The sequence below is a fragment of the Ochotona curzoniae genome, unplaced genomic scaffold (genome assembly GCF_017591425.1).
Source record: "Ochotona curzoniae isolate NIBS_2020 unplaced genomic scaffold, NIBS_Ocur_1.0 contig_1014, whole genome shotgun sequence".
In the NCBI taxonomy this organism is placed as follows: Eukaryota; Metazoa; Chordata; class Mammalia; order Lagomorpha; family Ochotonidae; genus Ochotona; species Ochotona curzoniae.
Window position 1 is genome coordinate 4,548,914 of NW_024464920.1, and position 14,893 is coordinate 4,563,806.

At 40.8% G+C, this 14,893-nt stretch overlaps 1 protein-coding gene across 2 annotated transcripts in view; it reads right to left on the reverse strand.

Annotated features, from left to right (window-relative positions):
- Positions 1-14,893, reverse strand: part of ATF7 (activating transcription factor 7) — a 97,042-nt gene that overhangs the window by 68,808 nt on the left and 13,341 nt on the right. For both annotated transcript variants that reach the window (XM_040979783.1, XM_040979786.1), the window contains exon 2: positions 1,728-1,796. In XM_040979783.1, coding sequence (XP_040835717.1) covers positions 1,728-1,775 — 48 coding nt within the window. In that variant the 5' untranslated portion in view covers positions 1,776-1,796. The remainder of the gene's footprint in view (positions 1-1,727; positions 1,797-14,893) is intronic.

A 14,893-nucleotide genomic window follows, 5' to 3' on the forward strand; every position in this document is an offset into this window, starting at 1 on the left:
TCAGAAATGGGAGGGGAAAGCAGGGGAAGGAAAGGCTTATGGCAAACAGAATCCAACAATACAGGGAGGAACCAAAGTAAAAAGTCCCTATTGTTTCCCCACTGCCAGGGAAAAAAAGGCAGACCAAAACCAAAGAAATAAACACAAATTTCACAGATTCCTAGACTCTCACTGCATATGATAACTCTTTTTCTGACAAAACAGCCTGAAGAGATGTTATTCTTATCTCTCTTCCTCAAAGAACTTAGAAGATGCTTTTCCTTATTTCTTGTGTATTTCTGTTTTTATTTCTTTGAGAAGTTCTTGCCTGGGTGATGGTTTTAAGCATAAGTATACAAGGGGGATATAGGAGTTAAGAAATTTAAACAATAAATAGGAAAAGATACTGGTAAGTGGAGAAAAAATCTGTAATTTTTAAAGAAAAGGGTTGTCAGATTGCAGTTGTGGGAGTACAGAGTAATATTCTAAAATTCAAATATAAAAATTTACAAGAATCATTTTATATTTGCATTCTAATAAGACTGCCATAAAAGTGAAATTCACCCTATTGTCTCAACTGCATTGGTTTTTTTAAAAAATATAAAATGTAATATAAACCACATATGCAAATAATCAATGATAGAGTTGAAAACTCGGACAAATTTAGAACGCAGAATATTGCAAAATACAATAACTTTAAGAGTATCTTTTCTGAAATTTTCAGCATTTATTAGAACTTACAATAATATTCCTTTTTTTTCCATTTGTGTCACCCACCATCTCCACCTCATCTGCTTCTCATTCCAAGTTGGAATCTCTGGAATTCAGCTCTTTTGTCTAAGTATTTACAATGTTTAATAGAACTAGTCTGCAATATCACATACCACCAGTAAGTGTCACTAGACAGTCACATGACATTCTCTGCTGAGGTAAAAGTCAACCCTTTAGGGTCTATCTAAAAGGAATTAACGAAGGCAATTAAAAACTTTAATTCCTTTTTTTCATATTTTGTTTAACATGGAAAAATGAGACAGTATGGAAAAAAAGAATTAAGAATGTATGAAATTTTTAAAAAAGTGATTACAATAAAATTATTTTAAAGACATACAATGAAAAATACTTGACAATATCTACACATATGCAAATGATTACATAGCAGTTGACATACACTTGAACAACACACTAGGGAAAATGGTTATATAATACTGTGAGAGTTCAGGTTCTATGTTGCATTTGTCTTTCCTAAATTGGTATCTGCCCTAGCTGTTAACAATAATTTTCTGGCTCAATAATCAAGAAAAAAAATCTTTTTCTTTTTATTTGAAAAAATTCAAATAGACTCTAACAAATTAGGGTCACAATGAATGGATACATTTTCAGCTGCTTCTCCAAATATGTTAAACCAATTTTCATTTTCATGCATGTTGAAAAGATATCTCTAAACTTGCTGTGTATTTAGATGGACAGCTTTAGACTGAGGGAGAGAGCAACACGTATTCTTCAATACTGTACACTGGGAAACAAACACCAGTAGAATAACAATGTGGAAGACAGCAAGGCAGGTTTCGTTTCGTTATGGTAGAGTGCCTACACTTCCTCATAACTTGGATTTACACACTGCAAATCCTCTGATCTGATTACCTCCAGTGATCACGTAAAATACCAGCTTTAAACTCTTTGCCTTAGTGATAAAACAGCCACTTTGATTCACAACGAGACATTCACAATAAAGTATATTGTAAACGTACCTGTCCACAGCCCGGGGCATTGCACACAAACGGTCTGTCGTCTCCCATATTTCATATAGCAGAGCGGAGCTGAGGAGTGGGAGGTAGGGAAAAGTTATGTTAAATACGTTAGAGCAAGAAAAAAAAAAGTGCTTCAAAAATATCAAGCCTAGAAACAGGTGTTCCAGGAATGCCATCTATCAAAGCTGTAAACACAGGCTACTTTGGGGAGACCCGTTAAACAGGTGGCATATGATCCACTGTGCCTCAATTGAAACTTTTAATTAGAAAAATTGAGTCCTAAATAGTCAAGGAATTTGAACCTGTGCTATATTTTCATTCTTTTTGTTACAGTATATAACACACTTCTTCCGTCTGCTGAATTACAACCAGGGCAGTTCCCCATGTCAATAAATCCACTGAATGCTCGATACGGAAGCCATATTTCTAAACTAGAGAAGACCAAAATTTGTCATTTAATTAATTAAGGGATTATAGGAGGGGTGCTCCATTTTACAGGGCCATAATCTGGCTCCCTGGTGTATAAACTATGAGACTGTTGGCAAGGGTCATTTATCCCAGATTATTGCCAAACAAAACAAAGCACCCATCCTATTGGGCTACACGGGAAATGATTTTCATTAATAAAAAAATAAAAATAAAATAAAAACCTCCTCCCCCCACTGGGAGCCTCCTTCTCCCCGCACCAATCGTCTGTGGCAAATGGAGAAATATCCGTGCCCTTCCCCCCCTCTGATTCTATTTATGGCCAGGTTTTTAAAAGCAGCAATAAAACAAATGTCGACTCTTTGGGGGTTTACTGGGTGAATATGTTCCGGCTGTTTGTGCTGCTCTAGGCTAGAGTTCTTGGGCTGCTCTGCTGTAGCCAACAGATGTGTGCTGCTGCAGGGTAGAAAAGAAACGACACTAAAAGGCATTACACACATCCCCTCTGTTTCTCTGAAGAATTTCACAGATTTTACACTGTTTTTAAATTATTGAAGCTGAATTCTTGAAATGTTGACTGAAACTTTTCATCAAAGAATGGTAATTCCAGTGTGAATGTGCTGGATACATTTTACAAAATTCCAAATAGGGTAAAAAAATAGACGTAGAGATGGCACGGATTAGTATGCAAATCACAGTAAAGAGTCCCAAAAGCTAAACAGTATTTTGGAAGGGCAGAAGAGAAAAATGGGGAATGGGAGGGGGCCTGGAACAAATAGTTTCATAGAATGAATTCCTGAAAGATATTTTTAAAATACCCTTTCATAAAATAGAAATGTATCCAAAAGAATGTGAACAGGAAAGATGAGCGAGAAACCACAGTTTGAATAAGCCTGGAAATGACTTCAGAATTGAAACCAAAGGTAACAATTTTATCTTAGAAATGTCAGCTCAATCTCAAGCCTTCATTAAAAGAAAACGTTCACATGCTAGAATGAATCTGGTCATCCGAAAACCGCGCTTAAAACTCAGAAGGTGGTTAGGTACCAGCTTTCCTGCTCTCTGAGGACTCACTCTGGGGTTAGAAACCAGTATTTCTGGTTGTCTCATCAGTAATTCTACCACTAATCGGTGTTTAAAATTGTGGGGTGCCCCAGAAGATAGAAGGGGCTACATGGTCATCTTTCAGTGTGACGGGAACACGGTCTAACTATGAAGGAAACCAATGCTGCAGCCTTGCTGTAATGGAAGGCGCCTGTATGTACACACGTGTACACAGATTGATATCACATTTAGCCAGGATAAATTGCTTCAATAAATTCTGTTCCTCGGAGAGGCTAGCTCAAGCTGATGATTGGGTACTGGGAAATGCAAGCTTCATTCTTCTTCACACAGCCTCAGGGCAGGAGGGTTTTTTGGTTGGTTGGCTGGTTTTAAATGCACGCTGATTTTTTTTAGCACTTTCTAGAACCTCAAGATAGTGCCAACAAAACAAAACAAAAACAGAATAAATAAATGCAAACACCACAGCCATTATGACTGAAAACTCAGGGCCTTTTTGGAAGGCAATTCACCTCCGGAAAATGTCCTAACTATAGTGCTACAGACAATTCCACTTCCCAAACCCAGGACGTCTTCCTAAAATGAGAATTTTATTTAACACGTATTCAACCAGGAAGTAAACTACAAGGTTAGAATAGACATTACACAAGGATCCGGCAGAATTCTTTTATCTTGGTCCTTATTTTCCTACCTATTTTGAGGAAGGAAATGGTCTCTACCGAGATAGATGTAGGGCAGAACTGGCATGGGAAGGGTGTCCCTCAAACCACAAACCACTAAATTCAAATTTTAACTTGGCTTTGCACAATCACATTACAATGTACAACTTCCCAAATTTTATTTAGTGGTATCTTTATTAGGAAAGAAGTGGAGAATCAAGCAGTTTTAAAAGGAAAAAAATATATATACGAGGGAGAAAAAAAGCATAAAGATTGGACACAAGTAAGCAGTCTCACTGCTGTTCAATATTCAGTGGCCGTCCACTAACTAGGCTCTCCTGCTTCCTTCCCAATTTGCTGGCCTTTGTTTGGCCATTCTTACTAAAGGGAATGAGATCACAATAGAAGGAAGCAGGCTTTTTCTCTTAAATACCCACAGTTGTTCTTCAATCATTCTCGCAATCTTTGGCACCTTGTCACTTTTACCATTCTTGCTTTAAGTACTTTTTAACTTTAAAACACCTTTTACAATTTAATATTCAACAAGAGTAATGTTTCTTATTTTAAAAAATCCGGCTAACATATTTTAAAAAATCATTTCCAGTCTGCTGCATTAATTGTTACAAATAAAGGATGTCATCACTTTTTTCTGTTTAACACTTAAATGAATCTTTAATTATCAGGTCAAACTGAAGCTGCTTCAAGACAAAGAAGCAACCTATTTCTGGAGTGTAAACAGATTGGGACAAAAAGTAAAATCATGAGGAAGGATGCTGACACTCACTAGAATTTAACTCCCAGTTTGTCTGTAACTGTACGCCCTGACAAGTAGAGCTTGTGTCTGGTCTCGGCATCCACTGTCAGTTTCTTCTCCATTCGTTCTTCAGGATGAAACACAAGCAGTTTAGAGAACTAAGCAATCAATGGCGAGAGGGAAACACACTCAAAGAGGCATTGGCAAGGGTGTGTGAGATGCTTTCAGCAAGGATCTTAGAACAGCAAAGCAAAGATGCATTACAGGCTGTCCCAGTGGCCAAGCTGTGCGGAGAAAAAGGCTGCGGGAGGCAGAGGGACTGAAATGCACAACAGATACAAATGAATGTTTACCCAAAGTCATCTGAATGCTGGCAGTGAAGTGAAGACCCAAGGTTTAGAGAAGGATTTTTAGGAGCTGAGATTATTTCCAAAAAATCTGTTTTTTCTTCAGAGCCAACATGCAAGTAATAAAATGTTCTCTGTGTATACATAGATTGATCTATTTATGTAGATTTTAACGGAATGAGGAAGAATTCTGTCACTAAGGGCTACAAAGTCAGTTCTCTGAACCCAGGTATGATATGATCATTTCTCTAGTAACCAAATGATGTTAATAAGATGCCCAGCTCTAAGAAAAGAAATTAAAGCTATTTACAAACACATATTGGGGCCTTTTGTTAGGTACCTAAAGACAAACTTGCCTAGGTCCAAAAAATAAGATATATGCACCACCATTCTCAAAGATTCACAAAAATCAAGAAGGAACTTAGATTGGCTATCATTCATTGATTTGAAACACACCTCTAAGGACTTATTACCTGACAAACCAAAATGGACATTTAAAGTACAAAGACGGAGCCAACACAGTGACACAGCAAGTTAAGCTGCCATCTGTAGTGCCAGCATCCCATATGGATGCCAGTTCTGAGCCCCAGCTGCCTGTCTTCCCATCCAGCTCCCTGCTAACACACCTGGGAAGGTAGCAAATGACAACCCCAAGGATTGGCATCCCATGCCCAGGAAGGACAGAGCTCCACGCTCCTGGCTTTGGCAAGGCACAGTCCCAGCCACTGTGGCCATTTGGAGGGTTACCAAGCAGATGCAAGAGTTCTCTGTCTAACTATGCCTGCCTCTCTGTATTCTGCCTTTCAAATAATTGAATAAAGCTTTTCAAATAGGGCTCGGCACAGTGGTGCAGTGGTTAGGGTCCTCACCTTACACGCCCCTGGGGATCCCATATGGTCACTGGTTCTATTCCTGGCAGCCCTGTTTCCCATCCAGCTCCCTGCTTGTGGCCTGGGACAGCAGTTGAGGACGGCCCAAATTCTTGGGACCCTGCACCAGTGTGGGACACCCAGAGGGGCTCCTGGTTGCTGGCTTCGAATTGGCTCAGCTCCAGCCATTGCACTCACTTGGGGAGTGGACCATCAGAGGGAGGATCTTCCTCTCTGTTTCTCCTCCGCTCTGTTTATCTGACTTTCCAATAAAAATGAATAAATCTTTAAAACAAAAAAAAAGGTTCTCAAATAAATGAATAAATGAAAAATTATCGATTAGGGCCCAATGCTGTAGCCTAGCAACTGGAATCCTATGTGGACATCAGTTCGTGTCCTGGCTGCCCCACTTCCCATCCAGTGGCCTTGGGACCCTGCACCCACATGTGGGAGACCTGGAAGAGGATCCTGGCTCCTGGTTTCGGATCCTCTTGGTTCTGGCCATTGTGGCCACTTGGGGAGTGAACCAGCAGTGGAGGATATTTCTCTCGCTCCTTTTCTCTGTGGATCTGCCTTTCCAATAAAAATAAAAAAATAAAAATTATGGATTAATTTGCAAGTTCAATTAGAGGCTCCCATGTATTCTACATAGGAGTTAAGATTCTTTGCTGTTTCTCCTGCTGTCTAGCAGAATTATCAAATTCTTCTGCTAGTAATGACAGGATATGAAAAAGAGCGTGTGTGCACGCGCACACACACACACACATACAGATAACTGTTAAAGATTCAAGAATAAGAAAGTCTGAAACTAATAACCACAATTTGTTTTTTGTATCAAGTATGTCTAGTTACTTTTATTTTTAACACGGTTTTACTGATCATGACCAGGTTTTTTTTTTTTTTTTTTTAAGATTTTACTTTGGGTTTGGTGCCATGGCTCAATTAGCCAATCCTTCACCTTCAAGCACCGGAATCCCATATGGGCATCAATTCATGTCCTGACTGCTCCATTTCCCATCCAGCTCCATGTTTCTGGCCTGGCAGAGCAGCAGAGGATGGCCCAAGTCCTTGGGACCCTGCACCCTCATAGATCAAGAAGAAGGTCCTGGCTCCTAGCTTTGGATCAGCTCAGCTCTGGTCACTAAGGCCACTAGGGAAGTGAAACAACAGATGGAAATCTTTCCCTTTCTGTTTCTCCTTTTCTCTGTAAATCTTCCTTTCAAATAAAAATGTAAAATTATTTTAAAAATATATTTATTTTTTCTCAAAATTCAAAATGACAGCGACAGAAATGAACCATCTGCTGGTTCACTCCCTAAATGGCTCTAATGGCCAGAGGTGACTATTCCAAAGCTGGGATCCAGGAGCTCCTGCGTCTCTCACATGAGTACAGAGACCTAAGCACTTGGACCATCCTCTGCAGCCTTCCCAGACCATTAGAAGGGAGCTGGACTGGGGTTGGAGCAGCTGGCACTTGAAGCAGTGTCCATTTGAGATTCCAGCACTACAGGTGGAGAATTGGCTTGCTGTACTCCTGTGCTGGATCCAGTTTTCTTCTCTTTTCTTTCCTTTTTTCTTCCTTTCTTTCTGATTTATTTATTTGAAGTGAGAAATGACAGTGCTTTTTCATTCTCTTGTTCACTCTATAAATGGCTACAAAGTGTGGGAGTGGGCCAGTGAGAAATAAGATCCTGGGACTCTATCTGGGTCTCTCACATAGAGAGGCCCACATGGAAGAGGTCCAAACACCTGGCCCACCTACTGCTGTCTTCCCAGACACTTTAGCAGGAAGCTAATCAGAGGTAGAGTAGCCAGGACTAGACCTGGTACTCTGATACAGAAGGTTGGTTTAAGTTCTGGCTTCATCCCATCCCATCCCATCCAACTTGCTGCTAATGTGCATCCTGAAGGACTAAGCACCTGGGTCTCTGTGATCCATTTGGTAGACCCAGGTGGAGCTCCAAGCTCTTGGCTTCAGCCTGACTCAGCCTGACCGTGGTGGGCATTTCGGGAGTGAACCAGCAGAGAGGATATCTGTCAGCCTCTCCACCTTTCAAATGAAAAGAACAAATGAACAAAGAAACAAATTTTAAAAAGAAAATTTGTTGGTTCATCAAGCCCCATGAATTCTGTAAGGTCTCTGGCTCTCATTGGGATGACTCGCATTCTAAGGAAAAAACAAGACAAGTAAATAAAGTATTTTTAGATTAACGACAGAGAGTATTATGAAAGAAATGGTGACTACCAAGAAGTTTTTTGTGATCAAGAGGGGAATGAGGGAACCAGCACTGTGACAGTGAATTAAGTGGATTAAAATGTTGCCTATAATTATTGCATCCCACAGGGGCACCATCTTTTTTTTTTTTTTTTAAGCTTTACTTTTTATTTGGAAGGCAGAGTTACAGAGAGAGAGAACAGAGACACAGAGGATCTTCCACCCACTTGTTCACTCCCCAAATGGCCACAGTTGGAGCTGAGTCAAAGTCAAGAGTCAAGGAACTTCATCTGGGTGTCCCATGTGGGTGCAGCGCCCAAGCATTGAGGCCATTTTCCACTGCTTTCTCAGGTGCATTTGTAGGGAGCTGGATCAGAATTGGAACAGCCAGGATTCAAACCAGTGCCTGCATGAATGCTGGTGCCACAGGTGGTGACTTGGTCTGCAGCACCACAATGACAGTTCTGGGTACCACTTCTTTTTATTTTATTTTACTTTTTTAGATTTTATTTTATTTTTATTTGAAAAGAAGATTTACAGAGAGAAGGAGACAGGAGAGACATTTTCCATTTGCTGGTTCACTCCCCAAGCGGCCACAACAGCTAGAACTGAGTCAATCCAAAGCCAGGAGCCAAAGCTTCTTCTAAGTTTCTCACATGAGTGCAGGTTCCCAAGGCTTTGGGCCATCCTTTGCTGCTTTTTCAGGTCATAAGCAGGGAGCTGGATAGGAAGCAGGACAGCCAGGAAATGAACAGGCACCCACATGGGATGTGGTGCTTTAAAGTGAAAGATTAGCCTGCTGAGCCATGGCACTGACCCCCTAGGTGCCACTTCTGATGCAGATCCCTATTAAGGTGCTTGGGAAAACAGCAGAAAATGTCCAAGTGCTTGGTTGTCACCAACCACATGGAAGACCCCAATGAAGCATCTGACTTCAGCCTGGCTCCGTCCTGACCATGCAGCCATTTGGGAAGTGAGCCAATTGATGAAAATTCTCTCCCTCTCCTTCGCTCCCTATCTCTATAACTCTGCCCTTCAGATAAATAAATCAGTAGCCAGTATTGTGGTATAGCAGGCAAAGTCTCCCATCTATGACACTATTAATCCCATATGGGCGTCAGTTTGAGTCCTGGCTGCTCCATTTCCAATCCCACTCTGTGACAGCTGTTTTAGGCCATTTGGGGAGTGAACCAACAGATGGAGGATCTCTCTCTCTCTTTCTCTAACTGTGCCTTTAACATGAGAAAATAAATTTCAATAAATAAATAGATAAAATAAATAAATCTTTTTCAAAAGGAGGGAGAGGGGAATGAGGTAGATTATAGGACCTAGGTGAAGACATGAGGAATTCTTTCATAACAGCAAATACTCAGTAAATGTTTACTGATTTATCATTTAACAAATATTTAGAGTTGAAGGGCTGGTGCTGTGGTTCAGCAGGCACCTATGCCTAGAGCATCAGCATCCCATATGGGTGCCAGTTCACATCCCAGCTGTTCCACTCCTGATCCACTTCTCCATGCCCAGAGAAAAGTGGCAGAGGATGGTCTGAGGTCTGGGGCCCCTATAGCTACAAGGGAAAATGGGAAGAAGCTCTTGGTTCCCAGCTTCAGATCAGCTCAGCTCTAGCTATTACTGCCATTTCTGGAGTGTCTAGTAAATAGAAATATCTCTCTCTCTCGGTCTCTCTACTCTCTGTAAAATCTGTCTTTCCAAAAACAAAAAAACTAAAGCATTTGTCAGAGCTGTTAACATGTATATCCAAAGAACAACTACTTAAAACTCCAATGTCCCACACTGAAGTGCCTTGGTTCAATTTCTGGCTGCAGCTGCTGACTGCAACTTCCTGCTAATGCAAACCCGGGGAGGCAGCAACAGTGACTCAACTAAATGCGTTTCTGCCACCCAGTAAGGAGATCCGGATAGTGTTTCCAGCTCCTAGCTTTGATCTCCATCCAGCCAGGGCTATCACGGGCAACTGGGGAATAAACCAGCAGGTTATATAGTACTATATAGAAAAAAGTGGACGAGGAGTCAGGTTTTATAGTACTTTCAGGAGAGCATATTTGGGCAACCTTTGGAAAACAATTTGACAATATTTTTAAGTATCTTAAATTTTTTTACAGCCTTTGAACAAATTTTTAAAAAACTATTCTCTTGAGGCTGGTGCCACAGTAGAGGTTAAGCCTCTGCCTGAGGTACCAGTATCCCACATGGGTACTGGCTTGAATCCTGGCTGCTCTACTTCCAGCCTAGCACCCTGCTGGTGTCCCTGGAGAACAGGGGAAGATGCCCCTCAGGTCCTAGTACCCTCTCGGGAGACCCAGTCTGACTCCTAGTTTTGGACTAACCCAGCTCTAGCCATTGTAAATATTTCGGGAGTAAGCCAGTGGATGGAAGATCCACTCTTCCTGTAACCCTGCTTTTTTTTTTTTTAAAGATTATTTTTATTGGAAAGTCAGATAAACAGAGAGGAGGAGAGGAGAGACAGAGAGGAAGATCTTCCATCGCTGATTCACTCCCCAGGTGGATGCAACGGCTGGTACTGAACGATCCCAAGCCAAGAGCCAGGAGCTTCTTTTCAGATCTCCCACGCGGGTACAGGATCCCATGGCTTTGGGCCGTCCTCAACTGCTTTCCCAGGCCACAAGCAGGGAGCTGGATGGGAAGTTGAGCTGTGGGATTGGAACCGGCGACCATATGGGATCCCCAGGGTGTTCAAGGCGAGGACCTTTACCATTATGCTACTGTGCTGGGCCCCGACTCTGCCTTTCAAATAAAAATAAACAAAATCTTAAAAAAAAAAAGATAAAAAAGTCTTTTTAAAACATTCTAAATTCCAAGAATAAAATAAGAAACCAGAAACAGGCTACTTATATATTAGGATGTTCATCACAGTCTTACTTACATCATGCTAACAAAAGAAGAGGCAGTAAATTAAATGTTTAACAAGAATGGCTAAATACAAATAAAGGGGCTGTCACAATAGACTATATTTAACTGCTCGGAATAGCATTTTGAAAACTAAGGCTGTAAAAAGATGCTGTATATTGAATGAAGACAAAAAGTTGCACAGGAAAAAAAAGCTGCACAAGCACCATAATTCATAATTCTTAGTCTGTTAAAAGACAGCAAAATAGTAAGCATAGGAAAAAGATGAATTAACATACTAGTAAAAAAAACGTACTAGTAAACACAGTAAAAGATGAAAGAATTAAGATTATCTCTGAACAACAGTATTCAAGGTCTTTTTTTGTACCTTTCATGTTTTTGAAGTAATTATGAGTATAGGTTGCTCTTAACAAATAAAAATTATAATGTATTCTAATAATTAAAAAAAAGCTCAAATCTGCCAGAATTTTTTAAAAAGATCTTATTTATTCATGGTTTATTTGAAAGATAGAGTCTGGCTCCTGTCAAACTATTCTGAAGCACTAAACAGTAAACTTGAAAACTAGACAAAGTTGAGCCCAGCAGCGTGGCTTAGCAGCTAAAGTCCTCGCCTTGAACACACGGGATCCCATATGGGCACCGGTTCTAATCCTGGCAGCTCAACTTCCCATCCAGCTCCCTGCTTGTGGCCTGGGAAAGCAGTTGAGGACAGCCCAAAGCCTTGGGATCCTGTACCCATGTCGGAGACCTGGAGGAAGTTCCTGGCTCCTAGCTTCACACTGGCTATTATGGTCACTTGAGGAGTGAATCATCGGACGGAAGATCTTCCTCTCTATCTCTCCTCCTCTCTGTATATCTGACTCTGTAATAAAAACAAAATAAATCTTTTCTAAAAAACAAACAAGAAAAAGAAAACTAGACAAACTTGTTGTTTAATCTCTACTACAAAGCAACAAAATCAATCAGAAAGTTCAAAATGGATTAGAAATCTTTTCTGGGGCCAGTACTGTGGCTGCTGTTTGTTAAGCCAGCTTCCCAAAGTGGAGCACCTGTTTGGGCCTCAGCTGTTCTATCTCTCTTTTTAAGATTTATTTATTTTTATTGGAAAGTCAGGCACACAAAGAGGAGGAGAGACAGAGAGGAAGATCTTCAGTCTGCTGATTCATTCCCCTGGTGACCGCAATGGTTGGAGTTGAGCTGATCAGTAGCCAGGAGCTTCTTCTGGGTTTCCCACACGGGTGCAGGTCCCAAGTTTTTGGGTCATCCTCTACTGCTTTCCCAGGCCACAATCAGGGAGCTGGATGGGAAGCAGGGTAGCAGCATATAAACTGGTGCCCATATGGGATGCTGGCACATGTAAGGTGAGGACTTCAGTCACTAGGCTACTGTGCCTGACCTTTTTTTTTTTTAATCTTTTAAGACTTATTTTTATTGGGAAGGCAAATCAGATTTACAAAGAGAAGGCAAGACAGAAAGATCTTCCATCCACTAGTTCACTCCCCAAATGGTTGCAGCAGCAGCTGGGGAGCTGAGCTGATCCAAAGCCAGGAGCCTAGAACTTCTCCCAGGGCTCCTATGTGAGAGACAACTTTTCTAACAACTTGCATATCTTGTAAGCATTTATTACTAAATTGTGTATTTCCAGCAATTTAGTTTATACTGTAAATAAATTCCTGGAAACATGAATGAGAGGAACGACAAATTCTTAAAGTATCACTTTTGCCTAGGAAAATTACTGATGGTAATTTCTCATTGACAGGGCAGGTAATACATTCCAAGATCAAGATGTTTCAAACCATGAGCAGTATGAAATCTTCTCTGCACCATCTTTATTCCTATATGCTCTACAGAACTGCAACACAGTACCAAAGTTAATCTGTCCTTTTATGCTTTATGCTCTGGTGCGTCTTCTGCATTACTCACTACTCCTGTGCTTGGAGGCCACTATTAAGTACTATAAGGATTTCTTGAACACAAGCACTAGGACAGAGCAACAATTAATCTGATAAAATGACTATAAGTGACTCACACGGGGGTCATACATACACTGCTGGACAGATGAGTCACATCCAGGACAGGACAGTGGAACACTTCAATACACTACCTGGAACAGTAGTGTACAATTGAAAACTTCAGAATTGCTTATTTCTGAAATTTTCCATTTAACATTTTGGACTGTAGTTGATCACAGGTAACTAAAACCACAAAATGCAAAACCTCAGAGGTCTTTACAACTATAATATTAAGCATGTTCTATTATAATTATTTTTAAAATTCATAATCCAATTATATATTATTGTTATATATATAAGTTATATAACTTATATATATATATATAAAAAGGGGTTGGCAGATTTTAGCTGCCACCCGGTTTTGAGTGGGTCAGAAGCTAAGAAGTGCTGCTACATTTTATAAATGGTTGAAAAAACGTGAGGAGCAGGTATTTGGTCTAGTGGTTAGGATGTGGTTAGGACAGTTGCATTCCATATGCACTTGGAATGTCTGGGTTCAAGTCCTGATCCCACCCTAATAATGCGAACACTGGGAGGCAGCAGGTGATGGTTCAAGTAATGGGTTCCTGCTGCCCACATAGGAGACCTCAAATGAGATTCCAGCTCCCAATGAAAGCTGCCCCATATCCCCCAGACGCACATTTGGAAAACCAGTGCATATGAGCATACACTCTTTCTACCTTTAAATACATTTCAAAAATCAGAAAACTTTGATATATAAAAATTATTTAAGAAATTTAAATTTTAGTGTCCATAAATACTTATATTTTTAAATAGGCTTACATTTTAAAATATGACACAGTCACATTTATTTGTGAGTCATCCATGGCTGCATTTGTGACAGAATGGCATAGCTGAGTTGATACAATAGAGATCTCTGGACTGCCTGGCCTTAGTTTGCTAACTCCTGGTACATATTCTGACATTAGCAAAAACATGTGGTTAATTAAAATATCCCAGGGCAGCTGTTTATGGCACAAGGGGTTAAGCTGCTGCTTACAACACCTGCATCCTATATTAGAGTGCCAGTGTGAGTTGCAGCTATTCTGCTTTTGATCTAATTTCTGTTTATGCAGTGGAGAACAGCCTGCACTCACACGGAGACCCAAAGAAGCTCCTGACTCCTAGCTTCAGACAAGCCCAGGCCAGGCCATTGTGGTCATTTGGGGAATGAACCAGTGAATAAAAGATAATCTTAATCAGCGTGTGTGTGTGTAACTGCCAGCTTCAATCTCCATCAGTGTGTGTGTGTGTGTAACTGCCAGCTTCAATCCCCATCAGTGTGTGTGTGTGTGTATGTAACTGCCAGCTTCAATCCCCATCAGTGTGAGTGTGTGTGTGTGTGTGTGTGTGTGTGTGTTTAACTGCCAGCTTCAATCCCCATCAGTGTGTGTGTGTGTGTGAGCGTATGTAACTGCCAGCTTCAAACCAGCCTGGGCCATTTGGGTAATGAACCAGTGAACAGAAGATAATCTCGCTCTCTCTCTCTCTGCAACTGCCTTTCCAATAAAAATAAATCTTACAAAATAAACAAACAAAAACCACCATCCTGGCTGATTCTCTTTGTGTGATCAATGATCATGGACCTGCTGGCCCACCCTTTAAGTGCATTAGCATAGCTTATTAATCCTCCCCCTGCAGGGCTGGCTCCTATACGGGCATAGGTTTGAGTCCTGGCTGCTCCATTTCAGACCCAGCTCCCTGCTGGTGACCTGGGAAGGTCATGCAGGATGGCACAAATCCTTGAGTCCCTGTACTCATGTGGGAGACTCGCAAGAAGGTGCATGTTTCTGGCTTCAGACTAGCCTAGCTCTATTTGGGGAGTGAGTTAGAGGATGGAAGATCTTTCTGTCTCTCCTTCCTTCTGTAATTTTGCCTTGCTAATAAAAATAAATCTTTAAAAAAAAATAGTAACTCCAAAAACCTCATG